This window comes from Onychomys torridus, chromosome 16, assembly GCF_903995425.1.
Source record: "Onychomys torridus chromosome 16, mOncTor1.1, whole genome shotgun sequence".
Lineage (NCBI taxonomy): Eukaryota > Metazoa > Chordata > Mammalia > Rodentia > Cricetidae > Onychomys > Onychomys torridus.
Window position 1 is genome coordinate 52,431,991 of NC_050458.1, and position 16,054 is coordinate 52,448,044.

Here is a 16,054-nt window from a genome sequence, read left to right on the forward strand (position 1 = left end):
GGGAACAGGCTTTCCAGTAGACCTGTGTCTTGGGAGGAAATATCAAGATTCCATTCCCAGGAGGAACCCAATGGTAGGGCTTCAGGTCACTCTAGATTCTGCTGATAGAGCCTTTGTCCCGACATGCTTTTCCAAGGCTATCAGAGGTCTCCCAGTGCAGGACCTGGTTAAGTAGGTGAGGGTGATTGGGACCTGCTTCTCTACACTGCTTTTCTTGAGCACATACCAGCCACAGAGAAGGGAAGTCCTTGCCAACATGGGAGATGCTCCTGGACCTTGTGAGCTTTGCTGCTTTAATCACCCTCCTGAGCTTGGGGAAGTCTGGGTGCATGGCAGACTGGAAGCCAGAGCAGCTCCTACACCAGACACTGGGCTCATAAAATCCCCTGCAGCCAAGTGTTGGCCCTTGACCTTCAGCCCTGACATTTAGTCAGCCAGTACAGCTGCCTCTCCTGGGTTCTCTGCCTAGTCTTTGCATGGGTCCTGTGGGTCCTGCAAGCAAGTTGCCCACCACCATCCCTGAGTTCATCATGTTTCCCCATGGGGACAACAGTGGGCATCTATGCTAGAAGGAAAATGGGCTCTGAATGCCTAGCTTCACAAGTGGTTTGGGGCTCAGCACTGGATCCACAGGAGATGGGAGAAGCTGGCTTTGGCTGTGTGCAAGGATCTCTTCATGTGAGATGGAGATGATATCCTCACTGGTCCTGAGAACTAGGTGCTAGTTCCCAAAGGAGGTTGGCAGTAGCCTTTCAGGACAGGCTCCTGTTTTTGCAAGGTGGGAAGAGTGTCAAAGGCATGGAGCTAGTGGAGATATAGGTACCAGAGTCTTAGTCTTATAGGCTATCTTTCAGACTCGCCTGAACTGCATGCCCTCTAAAGGAGTGGCTGGCTTCATTCCTCAAATAACTATATTTCATGTGTTCAACTCACCAAGCAGGGTGGTGGGTGACAGGAGCTCCAGTGGCCATCGGGTTGATCTCAAGGGCATGGTGACTCTTCCCTGCTCCTTCTATGCCTGCTTAGCCTGACCTTTCTGCAGAGCCAAATGGGGGCTGCTCTCCTGTGTAGTTAGAGTTTTCCTGCCTGGCCCACAGTCAGGACAAATCTCTCTTACCTGCCAGTCCCACAGTCACTCAGACCCAACCAAGAAAGCACACAGAGACTTACATTGTTTAGAAACTGTATGGCTGTGGCAGGCTTCTTGTTATCTACTTTTTCTATCTTAAATTAACCCATTTTTGTTTATCTATACTTTGCCACATGGCTTGTGGCTTACCAGTGTCTTTACATGTTGCTTCTCATGGCGGCAGCTGGCGGTGTCTCCTCCCAGCCTTCTACTTCCCAGAATTCTCTTCTCTCTTGTCCCGCCTATACTTCCTGCCTGGCCACTGGCCAATCAGAACTTTATTTACACAGAGCAATATCCACAGCACTCCTGTTCCCTGGCTAGCATAGTAGGTGGCTCTCCCAGATGTTAGTGTGAGTCCCAAGGTCCAGGAACTAGCATAAAGGACTTCAATCTCCTTGTAAGCAGCAGTGCATCGGGTGAGGATGCTGTCCCAGTTTCAGGAGTGGATAAAGCTCATTTCCCTGTGACATTTAAAGAAAGATTTTTTTAAAAACCTAGAGCCACTGGTTCTTATCCCTCTGCTTAGCTACACCTACCTATTTGCACCTACTTTGGATAGAATCTACTGACATCCCCTTCAGAAGTAGCTTTTAGGCATCTGCTGAGAAGCCTTGCTACTCCCAAGTTCTTGCTTCTGAGCTCTTATCTGCCACCTTAGAGCTCTCTCTGCCTCTCTCCCAGTCTCGGAAGGGTTTCCAGGGCCTGGCCCCATCCAAACCTGAGATCAACCCTCAGGAAACTGAAAATTGCCCTTTCCACAGAGCTTGCCCTACAAGGCAAAATTGCCCCAAGCACTGTTCACTTCAGGTTGTGGTCTTAGTTTGGCAGGTCTAGATTTTATTTCAAGAGTACTCCTTTCCTAGGTAAAGCCAGGGAAGGTGAATGGATGAGTGGGAGGGTAGGTTGATGATGGATAGATAGAAGGGTTGGTGGAGGATATATAGAAGGACACATAGAAAGGTGAGTAGATGGGTAGATGGATTAGTGAATTGATTTGTCTTGTATGATTTCTAGATAGATATGAGTAAATAACTACTCACCCCAGATAGTGTCAACCATAGTCCAAAGAATGGAACAATTTCATGCAAGTCTAGCTTGTTGAACCAATGAATTTTCTGGAGTCACTTGTAGGAGAATAGCAACTCGAGAGTATCTACCATCCCAGCACAAGTGATAACCCATGAAAACTACATCTCTGGAGATAGTGGCCCAACTTGCAGGCAGCTCCACCAGAGTGCCTCCTTTTCCCTGGTGATTGTTTGCTGTTTATATAACTTTCTGAGCTTCCTGGTCCTTCCTAAGTTTCCTTGATGTCCTGAGCTTTATGGATTTCCCATTTCCCTCCAGGAGGGAATGATTCAATTCAGATAGAAAAGATAAGCTACATAACACTGAGTGCATGGATGGATGGGTGGATGGATGGATGGATGGATGGATGGATGGATGGATGGATGGCTAGATAAATGGACCAATTGGCATTTGTGTTGATGGAGGGTAGATGGATTAGTAGACTGGTAGATGGATTGATAGATGGTGGATTAGCAACAAATGGATGTGTTGTTGGATGAATAAACGGATTGGTAGATGGACAGTTGTGTTATGGATGGTAGATAAATTTGTGGGATTTGTGGATAGGCGAATGGATGGATAGAAGATGAATGAATGTGTAGATGGATAGGTAATAGGTAGTGGATGAATGAGTGGTTAGGTTGGTAGATGGATAGATGGATTGATTGACCAATGACTACATGGTTGGTAGATGGACAGGTAGTTGGATGGATAGGTGAATGAATGGAGACCTGTAGGGACCTATGAAGATGTTTTGACTTCTTCTGAGAAGAGTACAATCTGCCCAATAGACTTAGCTTTGTCCTAGTCTCTTCTCCCTCCCCACCCCCCAGCTGACCTGAAACTCCCTATATATACTAAGCTGGCCTTGAGCTCACAGTGATCTGCCTGACTCTCCCTCCTAAGTAGTGGGATCACAGTGTATGCTACCATGTCCAGCTCTAGCCTCTTCTTGTTAGCTTTAAGCAGATTCTAAGCTCCTTTGTCCCAGTTTTCTCAGAATGAGGGGACCCTTGGCTGCAGGAGGTCGTGTTGAATACATGATGGAGGGAGTGTGTGAATATTGTGCCCAGATTGTGGGCTCCTCTGTCCCTCTATAATTTGGTACATTTAATGTCTGAGTTTCTGCAGTCTTGTGGCTGTGAGGCACATGTTCTATCTACACATTGTGGCTTAGAGATTTATGCTTAGGCCCATTAGGTATGAATAGACTGAGTTTATTCTTCTGCCCTGTATACCACCTTGTACCCAGCCTTTCCCATGGAAGAGCACCATGTTGTTTCCAAGGCTTTGTTTGCTGTCTATGTGGGGAGGACTTTGCTTTCAGGACTTTGGGCCTGGCAGCTTCTGCACTTATGGTTCCAACCTTTCTAATCGTGTGACGTTTCCTCAATACATTTGAATGGGAAACAGTTTTTATTAAAAAGCAAGCTGGACCATACCTTGGCCAAGTGTCCTGTTTTCTGTCTGTCTAGACTGCAAGTGCTGATGGGAGGTCCCCATGTGTACACATCAGTTCTGAGGACCAGGGTCACCATGGACCAAGTGACTTCCCTTGAGCCTTAGTAGAAACTGCTTTGAAAAGACGATCCTTCCTTTGGTCAAAGGGGATCTATTGGGTTGAATGTAATGTGAGCTCTTGTGCAGAGAGCAGATAAGCATTCTCAGGAGAGCAAGTGGGAGTGGCCATGGGTTCTGGGCTAAAAGCACCACTGTCATTGGTGTGATCGGCTGGCTGGGGACAGAGAAAAGCAGGCAGCCTAAGGAGAGAAGGACGTGTGTCTTCCGTAATGCCTCTTCCCCAACCCTCCTCCTGCTTCATACTCCCAATCCTCCCTGGTTGATGGCCTTTCTTGAGCAAAATGCTCACGTGTGGTTAGAGCTGAAGGCAATCCAGATCTGGAGTTAGGAGCAGGTGTTCCGTGTGCATATGGCTGTGGAGTCTCGGGATGAGTGTTGAACAGAGGGCCAGCTTAAACAGGACAAGGACAGGTTGAGGTGTGAACAGAGACAGTAGGATTCAGCCACTGGAGCTTTCCAAAGGCTGGAGTGCCCAACCCACTTTGGATAGCCATGGCCCCCACATGTGGATGTCCAGACGATGGCTCACTCGGGTCACGCCGCCTCCATTTTCTAAAGACCTAAGAGGGACTGCAGAAGAAACAGGAGAGTGCAAGTCCCAAGGTTTTGCCAGCAGGCAGCTGTCCTCGGCTGGGGGTGAGGCCTGTAGGCCTGCTGGTACCCGCTAGCAGCTGACCAGCATGAGACATCATACACCCTCTCCTCTCTCCAAACCTCAGGTCTGTCCTCCCTCTCTTTCAGCTGTTATCTTTTTCTCTTCCCTTCTTCCTCTCTTCTGCTGGAGGGAGAATCCGGAACTTACCCTGGGGGATCAAGGGCTGTTCACAGGTCAGAGCAAGCCCTGCTAGAGACTTATCCTTACGCAGAAGGAACAGGAGCTCAAACAAAGGTCCCTGGTTTGGGTGACTCCACACCATTGCTGCCTGGGACATGCTTTAGACCCTCAGTAACAGTGTGCCCAGAGATCTCTCTTGAGATAGGACACTGCCTCCTATACTTACGCAAAATGGAAAGAAAAGATGAAAACACACTTTGAAGCGGATGACGTGGTCTCTTCCTGCAGTAGCCAGAATGCCAGTGATGAGTCTTATGTGGGACTGAGGTGACCAGTGCCAGGTCAGACATCTGTGGTCCCATTGACCTCCCAGCACCTCTCCAGCTGGGCAGCAGGCAGAGTGCTCACTTTTCTATATAGGCGGCAGAGGATAAGTAGATGGAGGACATCCTCCTGCTCTTGGGCAGAGCCAATGAGGCACAGTCTGTTCTGAGCCCAGAGATAACCACGAAGGGGAACAGGGCTAGAGAGCAGCTTGGGCTGGGCTGGGGTGGGGGTGCTGCACACTTAAGTCTTTGCTGGACATGGGGATAGATACCTCCATCTTAGGGTTTTCACCTTTTATACCCCTGAAGTGAGCTACTGAGAACTCAGTGAGGCAGTAGTGACTTCAGAGGGATCTTCGAGGTGGAATACAGCACACATATTCTCAATCCTGAAGGGTTTGGTGGGACACTCAACGCTAAGTTACTGGAAGCTGCCTCTCCCAGGGCCAGTCAGTGCCAAGAAACCTGCCTTGGGACACGTGGTTTTAAATGCTCTATGGATTAACTGTGTTTCGTGCCTGTGTTTGTAGCAACAGCTGGAGGAGTGTTCCAGCTATCACCAAAACTTGTGTCCTCTTGAGGGGTATGCTGGTTACCTAGATGCAGATACCTCTGAGCTAGCTGGAGGCCTGGTGGTGCCCACCACTTGGATGTTGGTAAAAGCTGTGGGGCAAGGCTTTTCATTTCAGTCAGCCAACTGCTGTATGATGTCTGCCAGTCCGTCTCAGGTGTAAACCTAGCTACTTAGGGGATGCCTCCTAAATGGAGCTTGGGTGAGATGGATTTGTGCTTGTTCTTTCTCAGGCAGAAAATTGAAGCCCTAGCCTGGGTTTGGGTGTGAATAGAACTAAACATAGTGCTGAGCTTAGTGCTAAGTACCAAGCTCAATCAGGGTGAGGTCTGTCTTAGTATGATGACCTGAAGGCTTCACCAAGTAACACCTGGAGGCTGAATAGAGAAGCTCCCTGTGTTGAGGGCTCAATGCCTAGTGGTGGGGTGGGATGGGGGCTCTGCTGAAACCCACCTGGTGTGGCATCCCTGTCTTTTCTCTGAAGGAAAAGTTAAGCCTTGCTACGTGCCTGCCTGTTCAGCGGCAGGGGACCTGAGTACCAAACTGGATGTACAGTGGAGAAAGGAGGTTGCATTCTTCACCATCCAACACTAGCAATATGACATTTCCAGGGAGGATAGGGAAGGGGATGTTAGGCATTCACTTGGGCAGGTGACAGAGGCTAACTAACGTTTGATCATGCTGTATGAGCACTGCTCCTGAAGGATGGGGAATATGCAAGAGGCCTCCCTCACCTCAGCAGTCTCATATGCTCAACATGCCTAGCTCATTGACTCCTATACAGAGACTTCATTTCTGGGTCTGGCTCTGCCTTTCTTGGGGTGTGTAGTACTTCATTCCTTATTTCTGTCAAAATTTGTGACAAAAACAGTTAAGGGAAGATCAGGATAATTTTGACTGATAGTTTAAGGGTGTAGTCCATCATAGCAAGGGGATGTGAGATATCTGTTCACACTGTCTGCAGACAGGAAGCGGAGAGAAGGGAAGCTGGTTCTTAGCTGGCATCCTTTTTCCCCCTTCTCATTCAGTAGAAGACCTCAGTCCATGTTCAGGATGAGTCCTCCTCATTTAAACCTCTCAGGAAACACATGCCCAGAGGTATGTCTCCTAGGTGATCCCAGATGCAGCCTAGTTGACAAAATTAACCCTTACAGGGGAAGATTGAGAGTTCAGAGAAAATCCTATCAAGCTGTAAGAAATGGTGTATTTTAGAGCGAAGTCTTTTCATTTCACTGTTTAATGGAATAATAAGCAAAACCACGATATTGGCTTTTTTAAGTTCAAAGCCACCTGGGAAGACCTTCTCAGCAAAGCAATGTTTGATTTTGATTGGTCACGGATATTATACCAGGTGTGACTACATAACTATCAGATCAGGGTATTGGCATATCCAGTACCCTAGACACTGCCATTTCTTTGTTCTGGGAACACCCCAAATCCTTCTATCTAGCTTTTTTGAAATACACAGTGCACCAACTTCATCTGACCCCACCCTGCCGTGTCACAGCTCATTTGAACTCCCTGCTTCTGCCTGTGGCTTTGTACCCAGCCTTCCTTCACCCTATCTCTGTTTTCTCCTGCCATTGTGGGCATACTCCACTAGCTACTTCTGTGAGGTCAACTTGATTATACTCAAATGATTGGTAAGGACCATGTTTGTCTCTGCACCTAAGTGACTTTACTTAGTATATTTTCCTCCAGGCTCATTCATTTTGTCCCTAATGTCAGGATCTTTTTCAAGGATGAGTAGTATTCCATCGCTTACACCAGTACTTACACCAGTATTTAATATGTGTATTAATGCACTGATATATGTACAATAGCATACAACTTTCCCTCATACACACACACACACACACACACACACACACACACACACACACACACACACACATCATTTTTCCTTGATACCTTAATCCATACATGAAACATGCTAAGCCTGAGTCTTGGCTGTTGTGAACAGGGCTTCCACCACATAGGCATGTTGACATCTCCTCCCTCAGCCGATGTCTTCTCTTTGGATATGGACTCTGAAGTGGGACAGCTGGATCCTACAGAAGGTATGCGTTCAGTCTGAGGTTCCTTCATAGTGGTCTCCATAATGGCTGCACTAGATAAAATTTAAACTACAAGAACTGAACTATGTCCCTCTCACCCTCCCCAAAGATGCTTTGGGGGGCTTTGCCAGCCTGAAGGTGGACCTAGATACCACAGATGGGAAAACAGTCCTGGTGGAAGGGTATCTAAGCCAGGTTCCCGGTGATGGGTGTTCTTTGCCTGTGTGCTCCATCTATCGATTGGTATTGGGGATAGCAGGTGTGTATAAGTGGGAGTCGACTTCCTCCCCACCCACCTTGCCCACCGTGGTTGTTGAGATACCATGTTTCTAGAATGTTTTAGGTGAAAGAAAGGTGCAAAAATGTCCCTGGATTTTTGTTTAGTGCCAACAGTGGGCAATGAACCATGACTTGCTTGCTTTTTCTGCATGCCAGCCTCCCCCTAATTCTGAGCACCCCCCCACACACACACCCAGTGCCAAAGAGATCAGGAGTGGATGGAAGGATAGGGAAGGTGCAAGGAATGTTTGTCCTACTGATGCCAACACCCTGTGGTTGAGATGCAAGGTCTCAGGGAAGACCACGGTCTCCAGGTAATGTATCTTTGAAAATATCTGAGTGGCACACACATGTATAGACATAAGAGGGATGCATAATGACCTCTCTCCAGCACAAACAGTAGCCACAGCAGTGCACATAGGAATATACCTAGACATGTGTACATATATGAACAACAAAATAAATATTCGTGCATATTCGGTACACACATATATATGTGAGTACACACAGACACTTGTGACTGCATACCTGTAGACATGCATATAGGTAAAGACACACATACTAATGAACACATGGCTCATAAGCTGCTTGAAGCATATGTACGCCTCCATATAACCTAGATAGCCTGCTGGGCAGGAGCAAACCAGCTTCTTGTGCTCCAGCCTCTACACATCTGGATGTCTTCATTGGCCCCCTGTCCATGCAGGACCTGGACCTCTCAGAACCTCAGTCTATGCTGCTGAGCGGCTAAGCTGATCCATCCTTTCCACTTCGAGGCTGCAGCACTTGCTGGGGAACTAGGTGTGTGTGTTTTTCTTCTCCAACCCTGCTCACTGAGGGCAGCACCCTGATGAAGTTTGCCTTCCTCATTTCCCCATGTGACCTGCTGCCCCCTAGTTCCCTGGCCTGTGTCCATGGGTGCCTTCTGGAGCTAGCCTAGACCCCTTCTCTTCTTACCCTGTCTTCCCTTGTCTCTCTGACCAACTTGGTGTCCAAGCCACGCCCACTTTTTCATTCATTCATTCATATATGTTTACAAATATGTTGTGTTTTATGTATGGTGTGTGGTGTGTGTGGTGCATACACATAAGTGTTCAGGTGTGCATACCCATGTGTGTGCATGCCCATAAGTGCAAATGTCAAGGCCAGAGCAGGACATTGGGTGTCCTCTTCTATCCCTCTCCACCATATTGCCTTGAGAAAGGGTTTCTCAATGAATGGGAAGCTGACTATTCCAGCAAGCTCTCTGAATCCACCTGTCTGTGCTTCCAAACATGCTGGGCATTCAAATTTAGATCCCTCTGCTTGTAGAGCAAGTGCTGATACCCACTGAGCTGGCCTCACTGCCGCCGCTGCCTCCAAGCACATGGATCTTAATGATCGAAGTTTAGGACTCTGCATTTAGTTAGCTGCTGGAATTTCTCTGAGATCTGTCTGCAAGCTGGTTTTCAGACTTGCATAGAAGCAGGGGGTTTACAGTCCTGTTCTGTCTGTGGAACTTCCCACAGAAAATACCAGTGACCAGAACCATAGAGAGAAAGAGAGAGGTGTGGTATTTTACTGTGAAGAGTTTGCTGGTTGAAGGAGATTTCTTCCCAATTTCAGGGCCCAGCGCATCTTTTGTGCAGGACTCCTCTGCATCTCAGAAGTCTCCTGGTTATCTTTTCTTCCTTATAATTCCTTCATCTGCTGGAGGCTCGGCCAACTTTCCCTGTGGGGTGTGGGTGGAACCGTTCCTCTGGCTGCCTTTAGGGATAGGACGCCCTCTGCGGACAGAGGGGCTGGTCAGCACCTTGGTTGTCTCTTCCCACCAGCACCAGAAGACACTGCTCTGCTCTCAGGGGAAATCCAGCGATCTTGAAGAAAAGCCCATTGTCACTTCACCTCGGATTTGGTGGGTCAGAACTGACTCACTCTTCCATTTGATTTTACAGGGTTTCATGGCTGCTTGGCTCTGGGTCTGCCCATCAGATCAGTTTAGAATATAGAGCAAGCACTTCCGTTTCTTACAACTTCCTCCTCTTGGCTCTTTTTTTTTTTTTTTCTGACTTTATACTTTCTAGTAGGAAGCTTGGGCATCAGGGAGATCCTCTCCACATTGCAATGCTCCTAGGCCTTTCCTTTGCTCCCCTTCCGTGGGCTCCACAATCTAGACTTTTCTGATCTATTTCCCACACCTGGCCTTTACTTCGACCCACTTTACCACCTAACACAGCCTCCGCATCGTAAGACATGACCATTATACTTGTTTCAAGCCTCTCATCTTCTTTTTTGTGTGACAGCTACAGTATTTTCTTGTGTGTTTTAGCATGATGGAGTTTAGGATTATTATGGTTCCTTTATTCTTCCCTGAATTATTTCTGTCTTCTTGAAGTTAGACGTGGGATGTATGTCTTCAGCCTCCCTTCTCTATTCTGCCCTGGCTTTCTGTAGATGCCTGGTGATCCAGTTTGCCAGGCCGTGTTATGTGGGAGGGAAGCTGGAGTTATGCAGCCAGAGGGCAGTAACTGGTCAGTGTGCAGGAAATGGTCAGGGTGTTAGAATTTGTCAGTACACGATAAATGGTCAGCGTGCAGTGACTGATTAGTGTCTGTAAAGGGCCAGAACTGGACAGTGTACAGCAATGATCAGGGTGTAGAATTTGTCAGTGTACAGTGAGGGGACAGCACGACGTGACTGGTCAGGAGCCTGCCTGTGTTCTCTGTAAATAGAGTGTGGGTGCAGATAGGCCTCTTTGGAAGTGGGCATGGAGTCTCCGGGCAAGCAGCCTCTCCCAGAATGGACTGGCCTGGTGAGTTTCACATCCAGGGCATTGCGGGGCCCAGACATTTGGGCTGGGTTGCATTGAGGTCCTCCTCCATTCCACCCCACTCCACACCAGTTATGCATGCAGCCCTGACTTTCCCCAGGAGGGCAGAGGTCATGGGCATAATTGGCTAACTGCTGGAGTCTATGGGACCTGTCTTAGAATAGCATAAACATACACAAGATTACTAAGAAAACCAATTATATTAAATGCAGTTATCAAATGGAAAAGAGAAAAAAAAACATTTTGATACAAGGGTATGTTTGCATCTTTATTAAAGCATTACATAAAACGCCTAGCTGTAGAATGACTGTAATTTGAAATAATGGTGAACATAAGCAATGTACTATGATAGCCATAGATCTGTAACTTGATATGAAAATACCTGTGATTTCTGTTGGTGACAAAGTCATGGTTACAGCTAAACTATTGTGTTTACTGCCCACATGCCTAATTGAAGGCAATGTTCTTTTTTTTTTTTTTTTTTTTTTTTTTGCCTAGAGACATGTAAAATAAAACACTCCCTTCCCCCCAACCCAGGGTTCCCATACCTCAGGCATATGGTATGTGGGGACTGTCCCCTCTTAGGACAGCACCACATAGTCCATTCAGGTAACTGTCCTGGCAGCAGCTGTTACTGGGGTACAGAGCCTCACCCACATGAACCTTTGGTGATGCAGCTCTTTGACTAAGTACCCTTCCATCAGCTGGCTGGATGGGCCCCTTGAATGGTGCTGACTCTTTGGCATCCCAAGTGTTGTGGCTGGAGGAAGGAACATTCCTCATGACCCCTCTTTTCTGCCCAGCCCTCAACACCAGGATTTCCCTGGCTTGCCAGCTCTTGGTCTTCATTATCAGCACTGCCACAGTCTTAGGATTTTTTTAAAGGGTCTTTTCCTTTGTGTCCACTGCCCTGGTCTGGTGTCCTCCCCTCCTGGGGCCTGTAATGGTTTCCTTTATTCAGCTGCTGTCTTAAGCTGAATGCCCAATGGGCTCCCCTGTCTGCACAGTTCACCTGCTCCTCCAGGTGCTCTCTGCTTTTCACCTGGGTTTCTGTGAAGGGCACCAGCCGCACTGCCTGCCAGCCCAGTAGGAGAGCTTGGCACCTGGGGAAGGATGCTCTGGGTCCTTAAATTGGAGATACACACACTCTATCCAGTGGAAATGAACTAATCGGTGGGCCATGCATCTCTTTTGGGAACTTTCCCTTTTATAAATTCAGTTTCCAGAAAGACCCTTCAAATGGCTAGTTCTTTTTAGATAGTGATCAGCGTTCAGAATTTCAATTAATGTGCACCTGATTGGGGACAGAGAAAATGTCAGGGGGTGGGCCTTCTCCCCTGGTTGCAGTCTCTTTGGAGCCAAGTCTCTGTGTGTAATGAGCACCTGCCAGACTCAGAGCCCTCTGAGGTGGAGCACACTGTTCCAGGTGAGGTGTGTAGGCCAGCGACCTTGGTGGAGGTCAGACTTCGTAAGATGGACAGGGCAGGATCTTGAGGCTGCTACAAGGATAGCTTTGCTGGAAGATGTGTAGGAGGACATATGTGAGTGAGGTGGGGCAGTTTTTTGATGAAGGGGCTCCGGGGAACTGTTCAAGAGAATGCCCAGTTTTTTTCCATGGTAGATCCTGAATTGTTTAGTTGCTTGGCTGGTGCAAGGATGGGCCACCTCTTTAGGTTGGGGGTGGGGGGAAGCTCTGACTAACTCCTATCTCTCCGAGCTGCCTTCTGGGGTGGGAGAGGGGTGTTGGCAGCCAGAGAGATAAATTGCTTCCCAACAGCTCCTCCTCTGCCCAGGTGTGGGCATAGTAGTCTGGTCAGGCAGACAGCATCAAGTTTGGTGGCCAGTCTGCTTTACCTTTAATGGTGCTGGTCACCCTGCTACTGTAGACCTCAGTTTCCCCAAATGCACCCTAATAAGTTCGATCTATCTGACCTCTAAGAGCCCTTCAGAACTGGCCTCTTTTCTTGCATGTCACCTACCTACTTGTGCAGAGAGAAAGCTGCCTTTATGTGAAGCAGGTGAGCCCCAGACTTCAGCCAATCCCCACCCCTGAACACACACAGACCAAGCACAGGCCCCTGGATCTTACCCAAAGCTCTGAACTAGGCATTTGAAACTCGATTCAGACAAAAGTGCTTTCAGGCCTACCGTGCTGGTCCTGCTGCTGTTAGCATGGAGGGACCCTCTAAAAAGGACAGCACTGCTTCCAGCTCTGGGCCTCCAGATACAAATGCCGACTCTTCCTTGCGGAAGAATGGAGGCGGCGGCAGAGAAATGCCTGCTGGCTTCTTCTGGGCCAGGCTGTGGGCATCCGCTGTGCCTGTGCTATTGGGTGTCCCGCAGCTGGCTAGAGGCGGGCACACAGGAGGCCCAAGATGCAATGTGGTAGTGGGGAAGGGAGTACTGTTTCCAAACCCCTCGGAATCGCCTATGGGGAGCAGCCTCCTCTAAACTCATCTAGCTGCTAGTCAGCCTGCCCGCCGGTCCTCTTTCTGTTCTGCATTCTTCAGAGGACCTGGGGTAGGAACGGGTTGGGGGCTGGGCTCGCTCTTCCCCCACTCAGCGGAGCCAACCCGGCCGCTCTGCAGTGAGGCCCCAGCGCACCTAGGTGGAGCCCGACCCGCAGTTTTCTGCTGGACCAGCCCCACCTGACCCGCCGGTACGCCAGACGGGGGCGCTGCAGGGCGGCCGGGTCCCCGGGGTCCCCTCCGCGGCCCAGTGCGCATCGGCAGCTCGGCGGCCCGGGCGCTGCACAGACGGCGGCAGGCGCGGGCCAGAGTCCGAGGCAGCGCGGCCTGGCCGCCTGGGCCGACCGAGACCCACGCCGCGCTCCCGTTCCCGCCGCAGCTCGCAAAGACGCCGAGCCGAGTAGCGGGCGCGCGCCACCAGCACCGGAGCAGCGGCGTCCCGCGGGCGGCGAGGCGCGCAGCGTCTCCGGCCCCACCTGTCGGCGCGGCCACCCTCAGCGTCGCCCCCGGCGTCCCCAGCCAGCGCGGGCGGCTCGCGGCAACGCTGGGCCCGGCCTCCTCCCGGCTGCGGCGGCAGAGGCGCGCTCTCCCGGCTGGGCGCGGAGGCCCGCACCGTCCCGGGCAAGAGGACCGGCCCGGCGGCTCTGGGCCGTGCAAGTTGGACTGCGGCGGACTCGGCCCGGCCGCGCGGGCCACAACGGCGGCGATGGTGCTGCAGCTCCGCAAACGGTGCGCAGCCCCGGCCCTGAGGCTGGCCCTGCGCGGCGGTGGCAGCGGCGGCGGAGCGGCCCCCTAAGCCCCCCGCCTGAGCAAGAGCGGGCAGCGGCGGCGGCGGAGCCTGAGAAGGCGGCGGCGGCAGAGCAGCGGAGGAAGGCGACGCGGATCTCTGGCGCGGGGCGACAGACGACCAGCGCCGGGGCCGCGCCGGACCCCCCAAGCCCGCCGGGCCGTTGCGCAATCCGCGGCCGGTCTGGGCCCTGCTGGCGGCGCGGCTCCGGGGGCGGCGGCGGGGCTGATTCATGGGGCCGCGGCGGCCAGTCCCCCGCGCCCGGGCCCCCGGCGCCCCGCAGCGCGCGATGGTGGCCGAGTGGCCGGAGTGGCGGCCGCCGCGGCCCGAGACTTTCTGCTAACCTCCCCGCCCCCGCCCGCCCCCTCCCCGGCGCCCTCCCTCGCGCCGTCCCCTCCCCCTGCCCAAAAGACACAGATCGCCTCCCGGAGTGGCGCCTCCAGTCGCGGCGGAGCGCGGCGTTGGCGGCGGATGGAGGGCGCGATCGGGCGGCCGCGGCGGCTGCACCCAGCGGGGCGCTGATGCGGCGCCTGGACCTTCGCTGCGCGACTTCGGGGGCGTCGGCCGAGTTGGCACTCCGCGATGCAGCTCCTGAAGGCGCTCTGGGCACTCGCAGGGGCCGCGCTCTGCTGCTTCCTGGTCCTGGTGATTCACGCGCAGTTCCTCAAAGAAGGTAATTGTCCCCGGCGCGCGCGGTCCCCCGCACTGCTCGCGGCGGTCCCTGCGCGTGATACTGCTTCCAGCACCTTCCATCGCTGCCAGCGTGGTGGGCCGAGGCTCTGCGGGGCCGGAGTGGCCAGTGGCGCGAGCCTTCCCGGAGCCCCAGCGCTGGATCTGCCTCCCCTGGGCCCATCGGGACTCAGGGGCGGCGCGGGTTAGGCGCGAGCCCGGGCGTGCTGGGGCCTGGCGAGCTCCGGTGTAGTCTCGGAGCCCGGGCTTATGCCCAGGCTGCAGTTGCCATCCCCTGCCCCGCAAGGCTCGGTGGCAGTTGCGCCTACCCGCATGCCATCGACCCTCGGTAGGTGGCACCAGCGCTCCACTTTGGTAGCCTGGCTGAAGCCAGTGCTGAGCAGGCCGAGACTGAATGGATTGGGGGCTGGGGAAGGAAAGGTGTCAAGGGGTGAGGACTGCAAAACTGCGCCCATGTCCCAGGCTGCTTTCTTTCCATGCTGGGTCGGGTGCCTGCCAGGCTCAGGCTAGGTGGGCAGAATTCAACACGAGAATGCCTAAGCCGCTTAAGTTCTGGTTCCTTTGCCCTCCTGGTCCCCTCTAGATTGCAGGGTTGTCCCATCCAGTTCTGGAGATTCTCTTGAGACTTACGTAGTACACATTGGACTCCTGTGGTCACACTGACCCTTTGAGAATCCTTCCTTTGGCTCAGTTGCTGTGCACTGGCAGGCAGCAAATGGTGGGTACTCCGTTGGAAACTTCCTGCCCTTTGGTAGTCCCTCTTGGTCTTGGTGCCTCTGGGATCAGCCTGCTCTGGGGGTACGCACTGTAGGTGGTTGCTGGTGCTCTTGTCCATAGGCCGTCTGCCCTGGCTAGTACTCCTCTAGATCGGCAGGGAACACTGAGCCCTGAAAAGTGCTGGGGCAGATTTCTACAACTGTTCTGAGAACAGAGCTTAGCTCCAGGTTCCTGGGGAGGAAGGGTTTACAACAGTGTGCAGCTTCCCTACCTAACTAGTGAGCCCCTGGGTGTTGGGAGCTCACTGGATCCCTGGAGCACTCATAGCCTCATGAACATTGTTCCACCTTGATTTCTGGTGCTACTTTGGAGAAACTAACTAGGTTTTGCTGCAGGCAGGTGAGCCTGCTCAGCTGGAGCTCCCAGGCCCTTCTTGGAGTTGGAGGCCAGTCTTCCCTCAAGCTTAGGCAACTTAACTTCATGAGTGGGCGGTTCTGCCACTGGTTGGGGTCCCCTGCTATTGAGATAACACTTTCCTGCAAATAGGAGTCATTTTCTTCAGACCCCCCCCCCCCCCAAAGCTGTCCTCATCTGATGTCCTCTGCCAGGAGTGGAGGTTGGAGACCACCACATGGTAGACCCCAGACCCCAAGCCACCAGGTTCTTATACTTTGAGACCTTGTTTGGGCCACACGTTCTCTTCCAAAGCTTTCCACTGCTTCTTTGTTGCTTGGGGTATTCATCTTAGGGAACAGCATGGATGCTAAGGTTCCATGGCTCCTCTGAGTTGATGA

General features: G+C 51.8%; 1 protein-coding gene across 8 annotated transcripts in view; it reads left to right on the forward strand.

The window, feature by feature from the left end:
- The window catches only part of Tafa5 (TAFA chemokine like family member 5), a 210,780-nt gene that overhangs the window by 62,450 nt on the left and 132,276 nt on the right, over positions 1-16,054 (forward strand). Inside the window, exon 1 of one of the 8 annotated variants that reach the window (XM_036207794.1) lies at positions 14,270-14,526. The exons of 6 other annotated variants lie outside the window; for them this stretch is intronic. In XM_036207794.1, the coding sequence (XP_036063687.1) occupies positions 14,436-14,526 (91 nt within the window). In that variant the 5' untranslated portion in view covers positions 14,270-14,435. Of the gene's footprint in view, positions 1-14,269; positions 14,527-16,054 lie in introns of those variants that run through there. One more of the 8 variants, XM_036207792.1, reaches the window with a different exon arrangement.